At 38.2% G+C, this 21,280-nt stretch overlaps 1 protein-coding gene across 2 annotated transcripts in view; it reads right to left on the reverse strand.

Moving 5' to 3' along the window:
* Positions 1 to 21,280, reverse strand: part of RASGRF2 (Ras protein specific guanine nucleotide releasing factor 2) — a 133,409-nt gene that overhangs the window by 20,712 nt on the left and 91,417 nt on the right. For both annotated transcript variants that reach the window (XM_049796408.1, XM_049796407.1), the window contains exons 18-19: positions 11,249 to 11,355; positions 503 to 615 (exon numbers count right to left, since the gene is read on the reverse strand). In XM_049796408.1, coding sequence (XP_049652365.1) covers positions 503 to 615; positions 11,249 to 11,355 — 220 coding nt within the window. The remainder of the gene's footprint in view (positions 1 to 502; positions 616 to 11,248; positions 11,356 to 21,280) is intronic.

A 21,280-nucleotide genomic window follows, 5' to 3' on the forward strand; every position in this document is an offset into this window, starting at 1 on the left:
AGTTCTGGTTATGCAGAAGCTTAAATGTCTTTTATTTCTTGGCACTAATTAAGAAAGAATTCCTCTCTGTAAGCTACCGAAAGAACTTTGGACACAGTGTCAACACAAAGGGAGGTACAAGCATGCTCTTTTTAGGATGGCATGACACGTTAGGCTATCATCAGCCTCTTACGAGCTTAGCAGAATGGATGGCTCATTACCGAGACTCAAGGTATCAAACTGAGTGGTCTTGTTGCTTTAGTGGTCAGCATTTTTCCCAGCTCCATAAAGACTGAACCCATGGCTGCCAGCTGTTCTGCTGCAAAATTTTCTAATACAGGTATTTTTATGAATGAAACTTAGAAACACACTCTGTTCTATAACTAATAAAACACTACATAATACTTCAAAATTAAATACTCTGGAGAAAAACCAAACCCTGTGAATTCTACGATACATGATCCTCTTACTATTTCACATGCTATAGTTAACATACTAAATTATTAGAAGTGTACTTACTTACCTCAGTATATTTGCAGTAGCTTTCCTTTCTTGTGGCAGAAGGTCAGGGTCTCTCAAAACTTCTTCCAGCAAATTTAACACGTTCATTTTCAGCTCATTGTTCAGCTCAAAATCCTACAAAGGAAAACACTTCCTTTTGTCTTAACAATGTTGATCAAATAACTGAAAGCATATACTTTTGTGAGTTTTGCCTTTTTTTCTTTTTTTTTGCCATTAGGTTTGCAAATATTTAGAGAAACTTGAAAAGCTGTTGTAGTGAACAGGCCATAAAAGCAGGAGCCCCAAAAGGCTGTAATCTATCTCCTTTTCTGACCTTTATCTCCTGTGTGGAAATGGGCAAATCACTTACTTAACATTTCTCTTCTGAAGTGAGAACCGCATCTCAGCAATACCCACAAAATGCCTGACTCCCTCTTCTCCTGTGATGACCATAGAAGCGGGAAAAAAAGTTTAATCGCAATACTGAGACCACTGCCTAGCAAGGCTGGACACTGGGGTTTGTTTTCAATGTTTTCTTGAGTTTCTCTGTTTATCTGCCTCCTACTCTGGTATTTCTTATCTCATACTCACTCTTTCAGAAAGGTCTGCTTTTTGTTCCACGTAGTGGAGTAGTCAACCTAATAAGCTCAATAAATCAGACTAGTGCTCTCTGGCACTGCACCTAAGAGCTTCAGCATTTTAATTACTTCTGAAGCAGACTGATATCTGACACAGGACTGCAATTCAAGAACAGGAACACACAACAACCAGTTCTGTTTATCTCTGATATTGGAGAAAACCAAAGAATAGAAAAATGTATGAGCTTTAAGGTCAGAGCTTACAGGCAAGTCTTGGAGTAGACTCCAAAAATGCTTGTATTTAGCTCAAAGCTAGCATTTTGATACGAAAACTAAATCTGAAACCTTCAGTGCATCGTAGATCTTCCTTGATAACCCACAGTTACTTGTAAGCAGGACCATGTTTGTGGCAAGCCCCTGCTTGTTTCCATGGGAACAGAAGCCACAAAGTTACTGAAAATGAGAAATATTTGGCACCTCTGTGCAAGAGCCATGCATTTCATTTTCCCAAACAACCAGCTACAACCCCTTCTGTTGCGAAAGGCTCCTAAATTGACGGGATTTCTGGAGATGGGTGCCTCTGGGGAGAACCACTCGTGGTGAAAACACACATTTTCACACCATGGGTTTCACTTGAGGGGATGCAGGAGCATCAGAGCACACCCAAAGTCAGAAAGGAAAGTGATGCTTAATTCAGAAAGGGGATGAAATACTTAAGCCGAGGAGGAAAATGAATGTTCATTAAAGAAGGTGGTGTCACAGCCATGCTTACAGCACTTTTTGAGAAAGCTTGTTGTTCAAAATGTCAGTGCTCAGAAACACACTGTTGTTGTCTGCCAGCAATGCCCTGGGCATTTCCCTCCTGCTCCAAGCATTCCCTTTTCATTCTTCAAAAGTCTTATCACCTTGGCCACAGCTAATTCGTATTTTGAAACCAATTAGTATCTGTCTCTTAGGTTTTTGTGACGTTTGTCGGTATTAGAGGATGTTGGAGAACAGGAAGCCACACAGTATTAGGCTTTGGATGGGGTATCAGACATATACCTCAAAGCCAAACAAAAAATAGTTCTGGGTACTGCATTGTGTTTATTTCATAAAATAAATTTTCTATAGCCATTGTCCAAAATGCCTCCTTTAGGAACTGTTTTAGCCTGTTTGCAAAAGAAGACAGAGATTTTGATTTCTTTATTTAGGGTATGGAAATGGGACTAATTAGTGAAAGCACAAGGAACGTAACTAAACTACAGGAGAGCACTGTTTGCACCAGTGATTTAAAAAACCCCAACAATTGGAATAGGAAACTATCAAAATTTAGCTAAAGGAGAAACCTTGAGTCTGCACAAGCTTAAACAACCAATGTGATTAATATTAGTACTGCCTGTCCTATAGTTTGATGGTGGACACTGTATAAAAGAAGTTGGGCATCTTTGCTAGTTGTGCTACAAAAATATAAATTAACAGAAAAGGTATCCAAAAGCTGACAAATCTAACATCCCCATTTAGCATTTTGGGTAAAATTCTCCACCTGCCACTGTAAATGGGCAGATCACAACAACATGATCAGTATCTTATCTCCTAATATGTTTTTTAAACCATAATTGGTTAATTATTTAATTACGCTGTATTTTTTCTCAAGAAGTCTTGCAACTAGATGTATGACCAAGAAAGTCCATATTTTCAAAAGTTATTATTTCATTTGTGAATAGGATGGGGAAGCCTTACCAGTGAATATCAGACTCAGCAAAACCAAAGCATTTCCAGTTTTTGCAGGCTTACAAGCTAATTCTTATAAGTAATGAGAATTAATACATTGTACATTAACAGCAAAACACATTTGCTAAGTAATCTCCACAAGATAGTAATCCTGGAATTGCTGGGCAAAGTCATATTGTTGGCAAGCTATATAAGTACTTAGTTCCTAGGGTTAGGGCTATCTTCCACTTCAATTACAGTGGCTTTGGAAGAAACTTCATAGCAGAAAAATCCAGTTCTCTAACCTCAGAGAAACAAGAAGTCTTTATCAGCATAGCCAGCCCAAACTATTGTGGATGACAGGGACTGATTAGGGATTATAGACAGAGGATGCACTGGTTTGTGCGACTCCTTCAGTCCCGTCTGCTGTCACACCTCCACGGCACCCTGACCACTGCAGGGATGCTTCTCAGCACAGCCTTCCCACAGGGCAGACCTGGCCCTATGTCCATGCAATTTCTGCAGCTGTTGTCTTACTGCCCCAAATCTCTTTATTGTGCCTGGAGGCGCTCTTTTTTTTTTTTTTTTTTTACAGCAATGTGCCAGCTGCTTCTTATAATGTGGGGAGGAAAAAAAAATGAAAAAAATTGGGATTGAGAAGAAAACTGGAGTGCTAATCTCTTTTTCTGTTGAAGTTCATGATCTAGGGGGTACTGAGATTATAGTGTGATGAGCAATATACAAAAGAACCTAGGGAAATCATTGCACTTAGACATGTACATATACTTAACTCTAGAAAGGTTAACATGAGAATTATACAAACACCAAAATATTTAGCAACCGATTCCAAATATAATTTATAAATAACTACAAATACATGCAGATTATATATATCTGTATTATGGGTGTTATATATGTTTATATATTAATATATTATGTATGTATATTATATCTATTTATAGTATAGGCACACATGGATCTATATGTAGCTATATATAGTTCTAGATATATTATATACATGTATATCACATCTCTAGATACAATTTTAGACCACTTTTGTAACATTTCTGTCTGTTGTATCACCTGTTAATATGTTTCACTATTTCTTCCAGCCATTGGAAGGACTGGCAACGAGACCCTGCCACCATCCTCAGCAGTGAAGCCTGGCAAGCCTGAGTAAACCCACTATACTGGCTTACATTTAAATTGCTGCATGTGTTAGACTACCCCAATGTTCAAAGAGACTTTTAGTTGAAATTTACACGTCACAGGAGGAATACAGTTGGTCAGACAAGAACTGCTCAATTTTCCAGCAGGCACATTTCAATGTGACAGTGGTCTAATCCTTCATGAAAGGGCACATACCTCTAGTATATTTTAGAGTCCATAGTAGCCTGAAGATTTGTGGGTCATATTCAGATTTTTATTTGACTTAAGCAGAGAAATTAACTAAGATTTCCAAGCAAAATTTAAAATTTTAAGTCCATTACTGTCACTAATGGGAAAAGATATTTCTTCCCCATTTAATCAATATTTATACAGCAAAGCCACTTATGAAATGTGCAGATACAGAAAAAATGACATCTGATGAGTTAAGTAGGAGGTCTGCCCTGGAGTCACCTAGGGTAAGAATAGGATGTATGAAGTTCCCAACCCATCAAAAGCACCGTGCACCATGTTCAGCACCCCTTAATGAAGTTTCTAGCAGCAGAAGACTGCAGCAATAGAGAAGTGTATTAATTTTGCTGTCACTCACCTGCACTATGAAAGCAAAAGCCTCCTTTATAACTACAGAGCACTAACATCAGCATCATTACATTTTAAGTAGACTCATAACCAGCCTGTTGATCTCTGCCATGCACAGGATTAGGCAGCAACATTCTCTCTATAAAGTGCAAGCACATTCCCTTGCCAGGAGGAGCTAGGAAAACTGTGCTGCAGTATGAGAAGTGCTTCAGAAGCAACCTATTCCAGCTGATTTTAAAAAAAAAAAAGGGGGCGGGGGTAAGGGGGGGGAGATGATGGATTTGGAATCACGGGCCAGAAGAAAGGAGACTGCAGCAGAGGCAGTGGAAAGCAAGAAAAGGAAAATTTAGCTATGCTGGTGAGGTACAACTAGAAATATGTTGATTTACTATCAGTGGTTTATACAGTGAAGATAATTTTCAAGTTTTGACATGGGCTCAGTGAAACCCCAAAATCTTTTCCTCCTCTCTTTCTATAAATCTTCCTAAGTGAGAGGAAACATTCTTCATTTAAACAATGTGAAGAAACATTGAATAACCCAGACAAATAAAAGGGAGCTAAAACCTGAGAACCTAATTTATATTTGAGTACATCAGTGATAAGGACTACAGAAAACAAAAGAAGGAAGGAAGGAAGGAAGGAAGGAAGGAAGGAAGGAAGGAAGGAAGGAAGGAAGGAAGGAAGGAAGGAAGGAAGGAAGGAAAGGAGGGAGGGAGGGAGGGAGGGGCAGGGAGGGAGAGAGATCTATTGAAAGATTGTTTACAAGGAATTTTGGAATATGTTTAAATAGATGGGTTTTGCCCTACAATTTTAATATATCTGCTCTCATGCCAAAGTGTAAACAGATAATTATTTCAGTGGCATCAGTGGACTGACTCTTAATCTTGTACACAGCAGATCACACTGTATCAGAGTTAATTGAACTTACTCCAGTGTTGCAGTCCTCTACAACAATATTTAATTTTCCAGTATAAAAGCACACACTTCAACTATAATATACAATTGTGCTGAGGGAAATGTTTCACCTGCAACAAAACATTTCTGCATGTGGAAGGCAGAGATAAAAGATATTATAACTGGCTATCAGGAAAATTCATCCCTGAACTTGAAGTGAATTCTGGCTTACTTTAAGAAGCAAGCAAAGGACAACAGCTTTATCTTCTACTTAGTTTCAAGTGCAAAGAGACAGTCATCGTTTGTGGGAAGAGTGCCAGTCCTGATTCTACACTATCAGCATTAGCTTGTCACTCCTGATGGAATACAATCAGGTTAAAAGTACAAGCTATGTTAATAGCATGTCTGAGTAATTCTCAGCACATACAATACAAACCTCTCCTTATCTAAGCACTGTGTAACCCCTGTAGTACAAAGAAACCTTGGAAGAAGAATCTAGCCATTATGTATTGTCAGATTAAAGCGGTCAGGACAGATAAGAAATGTGACATTCCTGCCTCTAAGTCCTGGGATGTAGTACATTCAAGAGCTTTGCAGAAAGACCTCAGTGAAGAAGGACCTGTCAGGCTCCAACAAAAGTGGGTGCAGAGTACCACTAATTAGTTTGACTGACTGCAAGCTTGGCTACTGTTCTGGGGGTGACTCACATTCCCTGAAGGGTCATGGTACAGCAAGCATTTAGGCTTCTGCGATGTTTGGACAGAGCATAGCAGCAATTAAGTGCATTACTATTCAAGACATAACTGTATTCTGCAAAGGGCCAAAGTTTATGCAAACTGGATTTCTTCACTAAGTGACCAACGGCATGCTGGAAGGCTCACTCAAGGTTCCCTAGCTCTGCCTCTCTCTTGGGCAGCCTCTCTGTTTCTTCAGTTCACAATTTGTTATCAGGATGTTTATTTATTCCAGAAAGAACCCCAGAAATTTCTTTGGTGGTTGAAGGCAGAGGCCACAGATCCTAGGGGTTTATTTGAAGTGTAGTTAAAATACAGCACATCTTGATATCATACAAGAAGTATGGAGTAAGTGTAATTTGTTCATATTTCTACAATAAACTTGCCATAACTTTGCCAGGCATCATATTCCTTACTTTATGCCTTTAAACATGAGCCAAGTGGGGCTCATATAAAGGAATTTTTATCTTATTTTTTATTGCAATGTAAAAAAATTGAATTGGCCGATTCATGTGCACTAAAACTATTTTTAACTAACTGAAATCATCTTTGCTTGGACAATTCTCTATATTCAGGTGTCCTCCATAATCCCTAAGTGCTATCAGTGACTACATCTGCAAAACCTTCTGTTGAAAACACAACACAGCTTTTTCAGTATGAGTGAGAAAATGACTTGGAGTAGATTATTTCACAGCTGGAGCAAGACTGACATCAGGCACGCAATCACGACCTATACTCTCAAAATTCAAGCCATGGTCTGCTCCCCAGGTCTTGTGGTAACTTCATAACTCACTGACACTGTCTGGCAGCCACCTAATTTGTAAGAGAGTTAAGATTTGCCAATTCATTGCAGCTGAGATCTTCAAAGAAGCCAACAGGAACAAGCACCCAGCTGTCATTCAGAACTGGGAAGTCTGGAGAAGCCAGCCTCTCTTTCTTCATCAACAGATGCAAAGCTTTCTTCTTGGACAAGTTCCATTTCAATCTGCTTGCCACAGAAGCAGAATAGGCTTGATTTTGTAACATGAAGTGTTTAGATAAAAGACAGAGAAGTATTGTTAAAGAAAATGAGGCAAGACCTCACTAGGATAAAGAAAATCATACCAAGAGTTTCTCCTCTTGGCCTCCTTTTCCCTTCCTATTTTTCCACCTCTGCAGGATTCAGTGGGAGTTTTATCCTTGTGAGCCCTCTCTGTTCCCATCAACACTCTTGTCTTCACAATGACTGTCTGCCTTGTCATTTGTGTTTTCATTGTTTACAACGGGACAATCCTACGCTGTTCCTCTCAATTACATTTTAAAAATGAAATGTAAACATGAACATTCTGCTGTTATTTTGGGCAAAAAGAAAGCTTTGTTGGCTTGTAGGTGGCTGAATGAAAAAGAGACAGAAGAGTAGGGGAAAAAAGATGAGGGATAGGGAATGAACAGAACAAAAATGTAAATAAACCTGGATAAACCTAAATGAGCCATCTTTCATGGTGTGCTGGTTTTGGCTGATGAGCAATACAGGTATGATTCCTCTTGCTCAGTGTGGTAAAAACAAAAAGTATGTGTCACATTATGTGAGGATGTTTTTTTCCAAATTTTTATCTGTGCCTTGGGAGATCCTGGAGACATTAATTAGTTCATTCTGCCCTCCTGAAAGGGCTGCAGATCTGGCATTACGGCTATATATTTACTTGGAATTTAAGTGAGGCTCCTACAGTGTATGACCCAAGTTTTAAAAACAATGAATCCTTTTTCTAAGCATTGTTTAGTATGATTTCAAGATAACAAAACTGCTTTATGAAAGCACATCCTCACTGAATAGGCTGAATTGTTAATTTTAATGATTCTGTTTTCTCGACACAGATAAGTTTACATATTAAATACTGTCTACACTCAGATAAATTATAAAAAACACATGCTTTAAGAAACAACCCTAAACCATCCACAACTGTGATTTTGACACAGTTGCAAGATACTGTAGGAAGCTAATTCATTCTGTAGCCCAGCAGAGGAAAGACCCTGGCCAAGGATTTGCTAGAGAAAAGTGAGGAAACACAAGGCTCTGAACCGTTTGTTTGGATAATTTGTCCGTCCCTCGGTTCATGCACTAACCATGACCCATGCTGCGATACACTTGAGAGCAGCACACTGAAGCAACCCAAAGGGATCCAGAGGGAGGGAGGGAGTGTAGGGAATAACTAAGTGGGATGATATACGTAAAAGCATTTTTAACAGATGGTTGTACATTAGTATCTTTATGTTGCACACATTTCTGAACACAGCACACTCTCATAGGGCTGCGCAGCACCTCACGTGCTCTGGGCACTAGAGTGAAATAAATCAGCACAATAATTTAGGCAGACAAATAACTTGCAGAGAATTGACTGTCACTGGTGGATCAGAGAGCACCAAGACAGAGTTAGTTATGCTGCAAAAGTTATTCACATGCTGCAACACTAAGCATGTCTGTATTAGCATCTAGCACCCTAAAAAGGGAACTAAAGAAAGCCCCACAGTTTACCCATCTAATGTCTTTACTTCTCTTTGCATCTAGTAATAAGGAAATGGCATTCTGGCAGAAAAAATGTGCGTAGTAGGTCACCTTTTATAGTGGTGCAGGTTAGCAATGACCACAAGGATCTCAGGCACATCAGAAGGAGAACACCAGTAGACACCAGACAGTGGGAGAAGCTTCTCCCACAGAGGACGAAAATTGCCTATTTGGTGCTGGGAGTTTTTGCAGCAAAAGCAAATTCAAAGCCAAATGGAGAGAAAACAGTACAAGCAAAGTATACTGAATTTCACATTTATCTTTGCAAATATCAACTTATTTTGTTAACTTTTTTTTTTTTTTAAGAGAACAAAACCTGCCCTTGGCTGATGATGAAGGTGAAGGATGTCTCAAATGTACTAAGTGGCCAGAGAATGATGCAAATACCTTACAATGTAATAAAAGTTTTTGGCAGGTCTGATGATCCCATAGAATTTTAATGCTTATATTGTTTTATCATTTTGGAAATCTAATAAGCATTTCTTCACCAGACACTGGTGGCTAAGGATTCTCTGGCTTGCAGTTTGTGTTGTTATTGTAAAACGAGGCTCTGAGCTACTGCTTTCCCAGGAGAGATACATCTTTACTGCCAACATTTCATACTATTTGGCCAGATAGTAATTCTTCACTTGTCTTCCTCAATTCCTGTTCCTTTTTTTTTTTTTTTTGGCAGAAACTAGTCAGTCATTTCTGGTTAGCTTAGGTCTTCTGTCCTTTCTGCCTCCCTAGTCTCACAAGTAAACAACACAAAAAGCTGATTACATGCTCTGTTGCCGTAGCGTTCGTTACTTTCTGTGCCAAAGCCCTTGCATTTTAAAATATTTGCTATGTTGGAATACTGGATTAAGAGAGCTAGAGAATTAAAAGCTGCCACCCTTGCCATGGAAAAAATAAAAGGCAGTGGAGACCAGGTAATAGCTTCCACTTCAAAAATGCACCATGTTGAACTATTACTCATTATCTTTGTCCTCTTAATATTTTTCAAAGAATACTAACTGTAAACATTGTGCAAAAGTAGGTGCAAAAGTGTTCAGGACAATATTACATTTTCGCATATCATGGGTACTTTTGAAATGGAAACAGAGAACACTTGTATTTTTTAAGGAGAGAAGTATATTTTTGGTAAATTGCTACAATGACAGAGTATGCTTGAGCTCTTCACAGTTACTTTGTGTTTATGATAGAGAATCATCACAACTCAGAATCAGTTCTGAAACATAAACTTCAGTCTAACTAGTTATAGACCGTTGCTTAATGTAGACAAAAGTCTGATGACTCCTAACATTTTCACAATCACATTAATTAACCATCTTTTAATTAGTATAGAAGGTAAACTCAACTCACAGCAGTTAGTTAATATGGAGTGTGGCAGGGACACAGTAAGCAAGTACACTACTGTAACAGAGAACAATAGTAACAGACTTCTGCTGTTCCCGTTACAGCTCAAGATTTTGCCATGCAATGATTTTCATTTAACAAGTAGTCAAAGAAAACTTGGTGTACATGGGTTGTTTCCAATAACTCAAAATGTTTCATCATTCCCATGATACCAAGAGAGATTTTATTAATCTCCTCTGGGCTGTTCAGCTTTTCAAACACAACCAATTTTCCCACTTACACATTTCTTACTGACTTCATTCTCTAGCAAACTTAACCTCTATGAAAATTAAACCCACTACATGGAAAAAAGGGAATTGAGTTTGACATAGGACAGTTTGACATTGCTGCAGTTAGCTGTGCAAGAAACCCTTTTTAGATCAAGTGTTCTTGATTATTAGCACATAGTGACAAAGCAGTCTATAACTGCCATGAAGTACCATCTATCCAAGGTGTATAAAACCCTTTCATTTGCTTTCGAAGCACTCTCACTCCTTCTCTTTCCCTCCTTTCTTCCTTCTTTCCTTCCTTCCCTCTTTCTCTCAATCCCTCTTTCTGTCCTTCCCTCCTTTGTTTCTTTTAATAATTTTCCTGGTAGTCTTCTATATGCATGCCAAAACCTTCCAACATTTGTCTCACCTGGCAACTTAAAGGATATTTCTATCTAGGAAATTCTACCAGCTACTCAGATTTCTTTTTTTCCCTCCTCTGCCAGCACAGTTTTATGACTACATATCAGACCCACAATCCTGTCATGGTTGTAGAGGGACCAAGATGAAGGAATGGTGACTCTTTCCTTATGTGATTTACAACAAATAAATAAATATCTCTATGCAAACACAAGTATTTTAACACAGTCAAAGTAACTGAACCAAGCTGCCTGTAGCATGAACGGTGACAATGTGAAAGATTAATCCAAACTTCTCATTGTGTATTTCAACACACATTACAACAATAAAGCACTCACACACAATCTTACCAGTGGCAATGTTGTAACTGGATATTTTGAGGACAGCTTTGCAAGGCTAGATGAAGGATTCTTCACATGCTTAACAGTGTGGTTTTACAAGCTAATTTTCCATGTTATCTTTACAGCACTGACTTTTCAGGCTGTTTGACCTCTGCAACACTATACAGCAGCACTGCTGAAATAGGGAGAATGTAGACATATTACAGATGGAGAGACCAGTGCAACAGGAGAATACCTGAGAATGCTTGGAGACCCAGTGGCGCAAGACATTTAGGACACGATTCGTGGCTGCTCTGCGTATTATGAACTCTTTGTCACACATGCGTTCAGAATTGGTAAATCCTGTGTGGAAAAAACACATGTTAAAGTTAATGGAGGTAGAAAAAATTCAAATAGGGTATGAATAACTTTGGTAAACCGAAAGCTTATAGAACAGTTATGTGTAATAAAAGGAAAGATACCTATATAGCCTTTCAAATACCACTATTTAGACTGGTGAAATTCTTCAAGATCACTAGTACACAGCCTTGCCCATCATAACTAATACAGACACCTCCTTGGGTCAGCACTCAGTTTTAGAAAGATAAAGAATATTTGCCTGCATCATTAACATCAAGGTCTCCCTTCAGTATGGAAGAAAATAACATTAAAAAACAGGACGAGACCAAAAATGTAGAGATCCTGTAATCAAGCAGATTACGGAGGGGATGTGAATATCATTTAGAAAGGGGAAAGAGGTAAATTTCAGAAGTGGTAAAGAAATAGGGAAGGATAATAGTTTAAACACAGAGAAGAAGGCAAACACAAGAAATGTTCCTTTGTAAGAGCGGTATTGTACACGCTCTCCTAGTCAACAGAGACTATTCAAATAAGCTATTTATTTTTTTACCACTGGGGTGACAAGAAAGTGGGAAAGTATACAGAAAACACATGATTACATTATTTCAATAATAATAATAATACAATTATATTAAAACTCCATTTTTTGAAAAACAATTGATAACTCTGAAGATACACTTGACAAGTTTACATTTTTCTAGTTTGTTAGATTTGATCTTACACTCTGCTGCTTTCCATTTCACTTGGTGCAGAGTCCAGGGAAATCTGGGAACACCTTTCCATATGACCAGTACTTCAGTATTTTTTTGCGTAAGAGAAGTTCTAAAGCCCATGTATTATTAGAAATAGCAAAGGCAGATTAAATGTCTATTTATTCTGTGAGAAACCTGTTGGAGGTATTCTGAGAGTTTGTATTAGTTTTGCTCTATTTTTATTAAAGACAATCCAAAAACTCAAAATTGCAGCTCTATATACCCCAAATATATTTTCTATGGTTATGTTTCATGGAATTTTTTTAAAAATTGTGTCATATTACACTGTAGTTGACATCTAAGATTCACTATCAAAGGAATTTTCATATTAAAATATCGTCAGGAGCTTCATTGCCCATAAACATCAAAGCAAACAAAATCTCTGAGGCTTTACTCAGTAAAAGGTAATGCAGACAACATTTTGTGTGTTAATTTTCTATGCCTTTCACAGTTAACCTCTTGCAGAAGCAATTAGGCATACACATTACAAACTGTTCAATTAGCCACTTAATTGCAGCAATGAAAGTCACAATGAAAATTATATATTAAAGTAGTGGAGTCTTTATCAAAGTAACTTTAAGGAAAAGAAGTTTCAGTAAGCTGGAAGAAAAATAGAAAGAAGCCTACAGAGACAGTTCTCAGCTGCAAAAAGAATTAAAAAAGCAAGACAGGAAAAAGGAAAACCTCTAAAGATCACTTCAGCAAACTTCTATGATCCTCATATTTTCACCAATTTTTAAGCAGTAATTAGCTTGTTGCAGAGATTAAGCAGTATGTTCACTCAGATCCACACTGTCAGTATTTAACGTTGATCTCTTGAAGCTATAAATGGAGATCTCCAGTTTTGTAAGAAAAGAACTTAGCTGAGCATAGATGCACATGTGAATTTAACTCCAAGTGGCTGACTCATTGTACATCGTCAGGTACAAGACTTCAAAGAAGTAACTAAATCAAAGAAATTCTTTTTTCTTTTCAAAATATAACTAGAAATCTATGAACTCCATTCTGACCTTGTTTTTAAATACCAAACAACTCAGAAAGCCAGGATGTGTTTCCTTCTTTCTTCACAAAAAATCTATAATTTATTGTTCTTTATGGAAACAAAAAAGAATCCAAAAGTCCTCAAGCAATTCTCTCTGTCCAAGACTTAAATTTGCAGACTGATTTTGAAGAAAATCATGTTTACAACATTTTCTTGTGGAAATAGAATGGAGTGGAATACCCACTATTCTCTGTACACTGGCTTAGCGTCCTTCCATTTGGATGTCTGGCTTTACCTCAAGGTTTTCCCTCAGGACTTAGTTTTGAGTGACAGTAGACCTCAGGTAGGCTCCAGATTCAGCAGCTGTCAGAACAGCTCAGCAGAGTTAGGCCCTAAGCTAAAGCCAGTTATGCTGGAGAATAATACATGGAGTCCTTGGACCTTCCTGAGGCAATTGAGCTGGATCAGGTCAAAGCTACTGGGACTTGCAGTGTTCAGAAAAAGAAGCCTCTGACTCTGTTCCTCTTCTACAATCTACCATGCTATTTCCTAGCAAATACTTCTGCACAGACATGGAAGGAACACAGAGCAGTTTTAAGGACAAAGGGATTGTTTATACTCCCGCTTCAAAAACCTGTGGCAATGTTCTGAGCAATGCTGGAGACTTGCACTACAACAGAGATGGAGATGAACTGCCCCTCATGAAGACGGAGATGTGCAAGTCATCACTGACCCATGCAGAGAGATCTGCAGAAGCAAAACATATGATCTTCTTGAGGTCAAGCACCAGAAGAAGTTGCAAAGTGTAAACCTGTTGAATGGTGGCGTTTAGCATACTGGTGGCTCCTAGTGTTTCAATCCTGAACTGACTTGTAACTGAAGTGGGAGCCAGGACTGTCAGCATGCGGTAGAGATGGTTACCATCCACATCATTAAAATTCCCATTGGGCACAGATCAATTAGCTTAGTCTCAAATCAGAAGTTATTTAATAACTGCTACTATTCACTAGGTAAGCTTAAGTGGATTTATATACCTGATTTTTTCATTAAAATTATAGACAGTAGCCACCATTTTTTGATCTATTCACCTATACATCAGAAGACTATATAAGTGTAAATTTATACATAGGTAGGTACCAGCAAATCTATTCAAAACTAATGTGTCAGCTCCCTTCCAGTCAGTATAGAAACAGCTAAAAAACCGATTATTTAAAGCAATGGATTGTACCATTCCTGATACTAAGGAAATTATGTCATATTATTAACCTAAAGAAAAGCTGGTGAATATTGAAGATGAAAGCAAAACAAATCTCAGTAGTTCTTACAGTGACTGAACAGATCTTTTCGTTAACCAAAAGGTGGAAACACGTAAGAGAAAAGGTACTCAGGAACATTCAAATTGCAGACAAGAGTGGTATAAATTTCAGGATCTTACAAAACTCAGGAAAAATAGAAATAATGTCCGCTGCAAACAACTAAGATCAGTCAGCATTGTTACTTTTTGGTCTTCTAACTTTTATAGAAAAGGTCTAAAAAATACACTAAAAAAAACCAATAAAAACTTATTGCCACACCTGCATTAATACGGAAGCAGAAATATGCAAAACAAGTCTTTGGCTAGCATTGGTTTTGCTCCTTGTTAACACTCAAAGCCACGTGGACTTTGGGACAGAAACTGCAAAGGGGAGATGATCGTAGACTAAGGTCTGATCAAGCCACTACAGAAGCTATCCAAGCAGACATCAGTGAACTTTGATGGTGCCATCAGTGTTTCCTGCACTTTTCACAGTGCAAATTCCTTCTACTACATCAGCTTTACTGCTGCTCCTTAGTCCCTCCTCTTTCTGCCCACCTAATCCTCTCCTAATATAACTCCAAACAAAACTGAGCCACCATGACGACTATTCCATATGCACAGCCTACTTTTTTAATGCATATTTCAAGAGCCCACTATACAACTTTAGCTGGTTCTGCACATTCATGTCACCGCTTTTGGATAACCCATGTGTCTGCTGCTGTCTATGATGCAAAATGTAACCCAAATCCTCCAATCCTGCCTACTTTTGCAAAAGGTGACAGTGGTGCTAATCTAGCAGAACTCCAAGCTATCTTGCCTACTGCAAAAAAACAGGAGACAGCCAGAACCTTGCTGGGCCACACATCACCTGCTCCACCTGTCCGTATGTAAGTGTGAAACTGGACCCGCACTAAGTGACTATGCAAAGTATGCAATATGAAATTTTGCTGTCGTTTTATGTTGCCAAAAGAAAGGGTGCCAAAAGAATTGGGAGGCAAGGCTTCAGGTCAGATTTGATCTGCAGGGAACAAGGGTTTCATCACACCTCTGAGGCATATTTCAGAAAGCATCCTACCAAACAAGTTCCAGTTAACCTTTCAGCACTGCTGCATCCACTCTATTTGGGGGATAGGAACAGTTTTTAACTCTGATTATGCAGTCCCTAGCATAGTATCATTCCTGTCCATGACTTGTACTTGGAGGCACCCTTAGCCGTGTAGGCTATAAATCTAGGGCGGTTGAAAGATTAACAAAATAGAATCATAGAATCATTTAGGTTCAAAAAAACCTTTAAGATCATTGAGTGCAACCATTAACCTAGCACTGCCAAGTCCACCGCTAAATCATGTCCCTCAGTGTCACATCTACATGACATTTAAATACCTTCAGGGATGGTGACTCAACCACTTCCCTGAGCAGCCTGTTCAAATGTCTGACAACTCCTTCGGTGAAGAAGTTTTTCCTAATATCCAATCTAATCCTCCCCTGGTGCAACTTGAGGCCATTTCCTGTCATCCTATCTCTAGTTACTTGATAGAAGAGACCAGCACCCACCTCACTACAACCCCCCTTCAGGTAGTTGTAGCGAGCAATCAGGTCTCCCCTCAGCCTCCTCTTCTCCAGACTAAACAACCCCAGTTCCCTCAGCTGCTCCTCATAAGACTCGTGCTCCAGACCCCTCACCAACGTGGTTGCCCTTCTCTGGACACGCTCCAGCACCTCCATGTCTTTCCTGCAGTGAGGGGCCCAAAACTGAACACAGAACTCGAGGTGCAGCCTCACCAGTGCCCAGTACAGAGGAACAATCACCTCCCTGCTCCTGCTGGCCACACTATTTCTGATACAGGCCAGGATGCTGTTGGCCTTCTTGGCCACCTGGGCACACTGCTGGCTCATATTCAGCTGGTTGTCAACCAGCACCCCCAGGTCTTTTTCTGCCAGGCAGCTTTCCAGCCACTCTTCCCCAGGCTCAGATGAAATTTCATCTAGTCTGGTATCCAGAAAAAAATGCTTGCAGAAAGAATCTTTAAAAGAGGCAATTCTAAAGCCATCCTTCCCACAGTGTGTTACCCTTGGCGTTGAGCAGTTTGGGGGCTAACTACACACATTACACATAAATCAGTGGGAAAGTAGGCATGATTTCTTCCAAGTTCAGGAAGAACTGTGGTTCCAGGAGAGGAGGGAGGTGAAGGGTCCAATGTAGCAGGATGCCAAACTTTGCAACATTTTAATCAGGGTTGGATGCAACTGCCCACATCCAGACCCCGTGGTGAAATTACCAGGAACACTCTATGGTGAGTATCTGTGTCTCTCCTGAAGGAAGCAGTCTTTCCACATTAGAAATATACAGCACTATTTCTAATCATTAATCATCTTATTGGGCAGCTGCTTCAGTGAGTGCTATTGTCAAGGAATGTTTTTCCCCAGTATCTGTTGAAATTAATATATACTGCTTCCACAAATAGTTTCTTCAGATAATGGTGATGCAGAACTTTTACCACAGGCTGTCAAACACAATGTTAACCTGCCAGCATTGCTAGTTTCAGTGAATTACTTCTTTCAATATAATTTAATCACTCTGTTCATGCACTCATCTTCAGATTATGTTATGCAAATTCCAGTTTCACCTTCAGATTTTTTTCTTCTGTGCACTATAATCAAAACTAGCTTCCACTATCACCAAAGATTAAAAAAAAAGTGCTAAATAGACATAAATCTCAACACCTGCAGACAAAAATATATTACATTATGACAACACCTTGTACATAGATAGCTCTTCTTATGTGAAAGTCTAAAGCACTTTTCAGTGGTAGATGTCATTATCTATCCCATTCAAAAAGCAAAAAACGACAGCCAATCAATGCCTGCAGGTAGCATGTGTCAGTGTTTCCACCTTTGGAATTACTGCACTCAGGACCAGATCCAAAGATCTCATCACATGTCAGTGTGAGACAAAGAACAGACCCTCTCCTCAAAAGCCACTAAGAAGTCCCTATAGCAAAATCCTGTCCCACTTTTTCCTATTCTACTGAACAAACCTGACTCTACCAGCAATTGACATTATTTCCTCTTTAAAATCCACCTCAACCAAAAGGAACATTTGTATTATGTTAAATTCTGCAATGTATACATTAAATAAATTAAATTATACACATTTGCTTTTCTATTTCACTTAAGATGTCAAAAACTCTCAGTCTAGTTACAGTAACTGTATTCTCTGCACTTTGTTTTTCTGCATTAAAACAGCAGCACGATTCCTGACCACAGTAATTAATTTTTCAAAAGTTTTGATGATATATCTATTTTTAAGGGTTTATCTATACAAAAAATCATTTCTGTTCACAAGATTCAGGGGTAAGTTGGTTGAAGTTATGAAGAGTGACTTCAACAAGTTTCTAGTGTCTTTCTTAGCAAAAAACTTCATTTCAGAAAAAGACTTTATCTGTCAGTTTCACTGAAATACTCTGGAATCACGCACTGAAGCTGCATCAGCACCTAACACAGAAGTTTGCAGTCCAGCCTTTAACAAGGTCATGGGAAACCCCACAGAGTCTCAGGAAGGTGGAAGGTGAACATTCATGGTTCACGAGACAGATGACAAATAATCAAAAAAAGTGTTACATGTAGTCCTCTGTCTTGTGGGTTATTTTTCTTTCTTCTGATAAATACGCTCATAAGTTGTAGGCCAGTTTCATGGTTCAGCCTGGCTGAAATCCTGAAAGCTTAGGCTTGGCAAACATCAGAATTACTTTCTGACCTGGATAAAGAATACAAACCCAGGCTTGGAGCAGAGCAGTTTTCATCCACAGATTAAAACTGAAAAAGCCTCTCCAATACATGCAGCACAGAAGAAAAGCCTTCCCAATATATATGCAGAACAAAAAAACTAATTATAAAAAGTTTTCTTTGACATACCTAAAAAATTTCTGGATGACTGTTTAAAGATACCCATATTTATTGGTCGTACAGTCTCAAGCAAGTAATTAGGTTTCACACATTTTCACAGAAATGTGCCAGAGAGCTAGTAGCCTAATATTCATAAGAAATCTAAACTGGCAATGATTCTGCTCTCCTTTTTATTCCTTTAATTATGATATCAGGTTGCCATACACTAGCCTGCTGAAGAAACCAGAGCTGGAAAAGAAGACCATATTAACTGAGATGAAAAGAAGCATAAATATGATGAGCTCCCACTCACTGCATACAGAATAGCACATTTGATCAATAATATAGTTCTTCCCTTTTTGTTTAGTAATTGTCAAATGTGCACATTGAGGTTTATAATGGAGCAGGTCATATGAGCAGTCTGAGGCGTGAAAGTAGGAGCTATCAAGTCTAGCCATGACCTTTGGGCTACCTCAGTTTAAGAAAGAGGCATATTTAATCGTTCACTATGCCAGGATTTGAGTTTGTTTCACAAAGGGTTATAAAGTCATACAGCATCAGAAGATGAGACTATTAAAAAGCAGAAGAAATCAAGTGTCCACTGCATTCCAGGCTTTTAATTTCACTTTCACTGGTCCTTGGGACATATGAAATAATTTTGTTCTAAGAAATATGCCACTGAAAATCCTGTTGTAACCACCCACGTCAGAAATAATTCCAAGTATGTATTTGATTCTTCTGCCTAAAGCCTCTGCCACAAATACAATCTAACTATCAAATCAAGTCAAGGGATTATAGTCTTAGTAAGGTAAATCCCATGGATCCACATGCACCAGCTGATGTACAATAGTGTAAAATAGATAGAGCTATAGAGTCTGTGTTTGATTTCTGTAAAATATTTAAGGGGAAGGTGGGTAAACTATTTTTAAATTACTCCTGCTTCAGAAAGGCTTTTTCTGATCAGAGAAATTTAAAGAACACAACATTGAGATAAAGCAGTTATGTCATGACTGTTCTGTAAACTTGAACTAAGTCCAGAAGTCTAAAAATATATCAGTCCAGAGAAATAATTTTAGTTTAATGGATGGGAGAAAAAGGTAAGTGGCTAAAGAAATATGCTTAAGGTCAAGATACTGTTCTAACTCCTAATAATAACATAAAAGTTGCTCTGAGAGTTATAATAATCTGTGAGATTATATGGTTAAAACATGAGCACCACAAAGAATGAAATTACTCCTTTAAAGTCAAAGAGCTGTTCAAATTTGAGAATTTGTCCTTTAAAAATCCTTAAAAACAGAGTTACTGCTGTAGATATAACTGGCACAAGTGCTTGCAATTTCTGGATTTTTTAATGGAGATATTCTTTCAGGATACCATATCAGACTCTCACACTTGGAAGAAAATCTTTAAAAATTGCTAAACACTGAAAATATACTTGTAGTGACAAGTTACACAACTTGGTATTAAAAATCTGTAGCTCATCTTAGAAGTAAAAAACACCAAGAGTCTGCTTTTTTTTTTTAATAAAATTCAGCAGCAATACAAGATTGATTTTTTTTTTTGCATTTTGAGATAAATACATGGGTTCAGAGAAAATAGCCTTGTTCACTTCTCTGCTCAAGTGAGAAAAACCCAACATGAGTGTGCATTAGCATTTACATATGTTGCAACAACACAGGGAATTGAGTATCCGGAGCTTTAGACTACTGCACTTTGTAGGAGGCATTTTCCACAACTGTAAGTAACAGTAACTCCATTACCACTGGACAACATGCTAATCTTTTCTTCTTTCAGCAAAGAGAGCCAACAAGGAGTTACTGCAATCACCAAAACCTAATGCTAAATTTTGATGTACCTCCATACATTTTTGTTTGCACACAAGAAGTGTATGTGTCTGCATGCATGTGTAAACTCCTAGTCCAATTATTCTAGTGAAGTCTTGGGCAAAATCATCCAAATCGTGTGCGTTTATTTATAGTTCTATCTCTAGAAAAGAACAGATCCTGAATTTCAAAGGCTGTTGTTGCCAATTGTGTTTACAGATTGCAGAATATCATGACACATGTGCAATGTGACAGCAGAATTTTTCTCTATGACTTATTTATATAAAAGAACTATAGGGAACAATTGACAAAGAAGAAAAGCCTTTTTCAACAGCCTACTTTAAGAATTATATTTGTGACTGTTTTAGTACATATTAGACACTTTTTTTTAACTGCGGTAATGTTTGAATTATCTTCCATGAATAATGACAAGAATGGCAACATTGCAGTTGATATTTCTTTCAATTTGTATGTCAGCCAAGTGCATTTGCCTGTGTTCCTGCTATGTCTCTTAGTCTTCAGGGAACATATAAGTAATTTTTACCTGCTGATGTATTTCTGCATTTCAGGTAATCTCTGCCTCTTGATTTCTTTAATTGCACATTGTCTATACTCTCAACCTGCTCTATCAGCAACATGAACAGTATAGCAAATCTTTTTTGCATAATGCTCACAGTCTTTTCAAGAACTATTCAAAGTAAGCTTTCAGACCTTTCAAATGCTCAATGTGCCATGCCACAAAAGAAAGGTTAAAATAAAGCCTATGACAATGTACAGGTAGAAACAGAAAACCACAAAAAATGCTTATGGAATTTTTTCCTTTAGTTTCCTTTTTACATAAGCTAAAGGAAGTAGTCTGCAAAATTATTCAGATTTTTTCATGACAATAGGAGTAAACGTTAAATGGAAAGAAGGCAATAATTGCAAAGAGCCAAATGTATCATTTTTCAGACCATCTGTGAATGGATAGTTGACTGTCATGCAAAACAAAAATTGGCAGGGTGCATACCAGTCCACAAAAAATCTCTGAACGGAACATCCATCTCATAAGCAGCTTCCAGACCATTTATGGTTGGGGCACAAATCAAGCAACTCAATAGTAGCATAAACAAATATTAATTATGCAAGCAACACGTAAGCTCAGGGAAAAAAGAAGAAGGAAAAATAAACCCCCAAAATCCTCCCAAAA

The sequence above is a fragment of the Accipiter gentilis genome, chromosome Z (genome assembly GCF_929443795.1).
Source record: "Accipiter gentilis chromosome Z, bAccGen1.1, whole genome shotgun sequence".
Lineage (NCBI taxonomy): Eukaryota > Metazoa > Chordata > Aves > Accipitriformes > Accipitridae > Astur > Astur gentilis.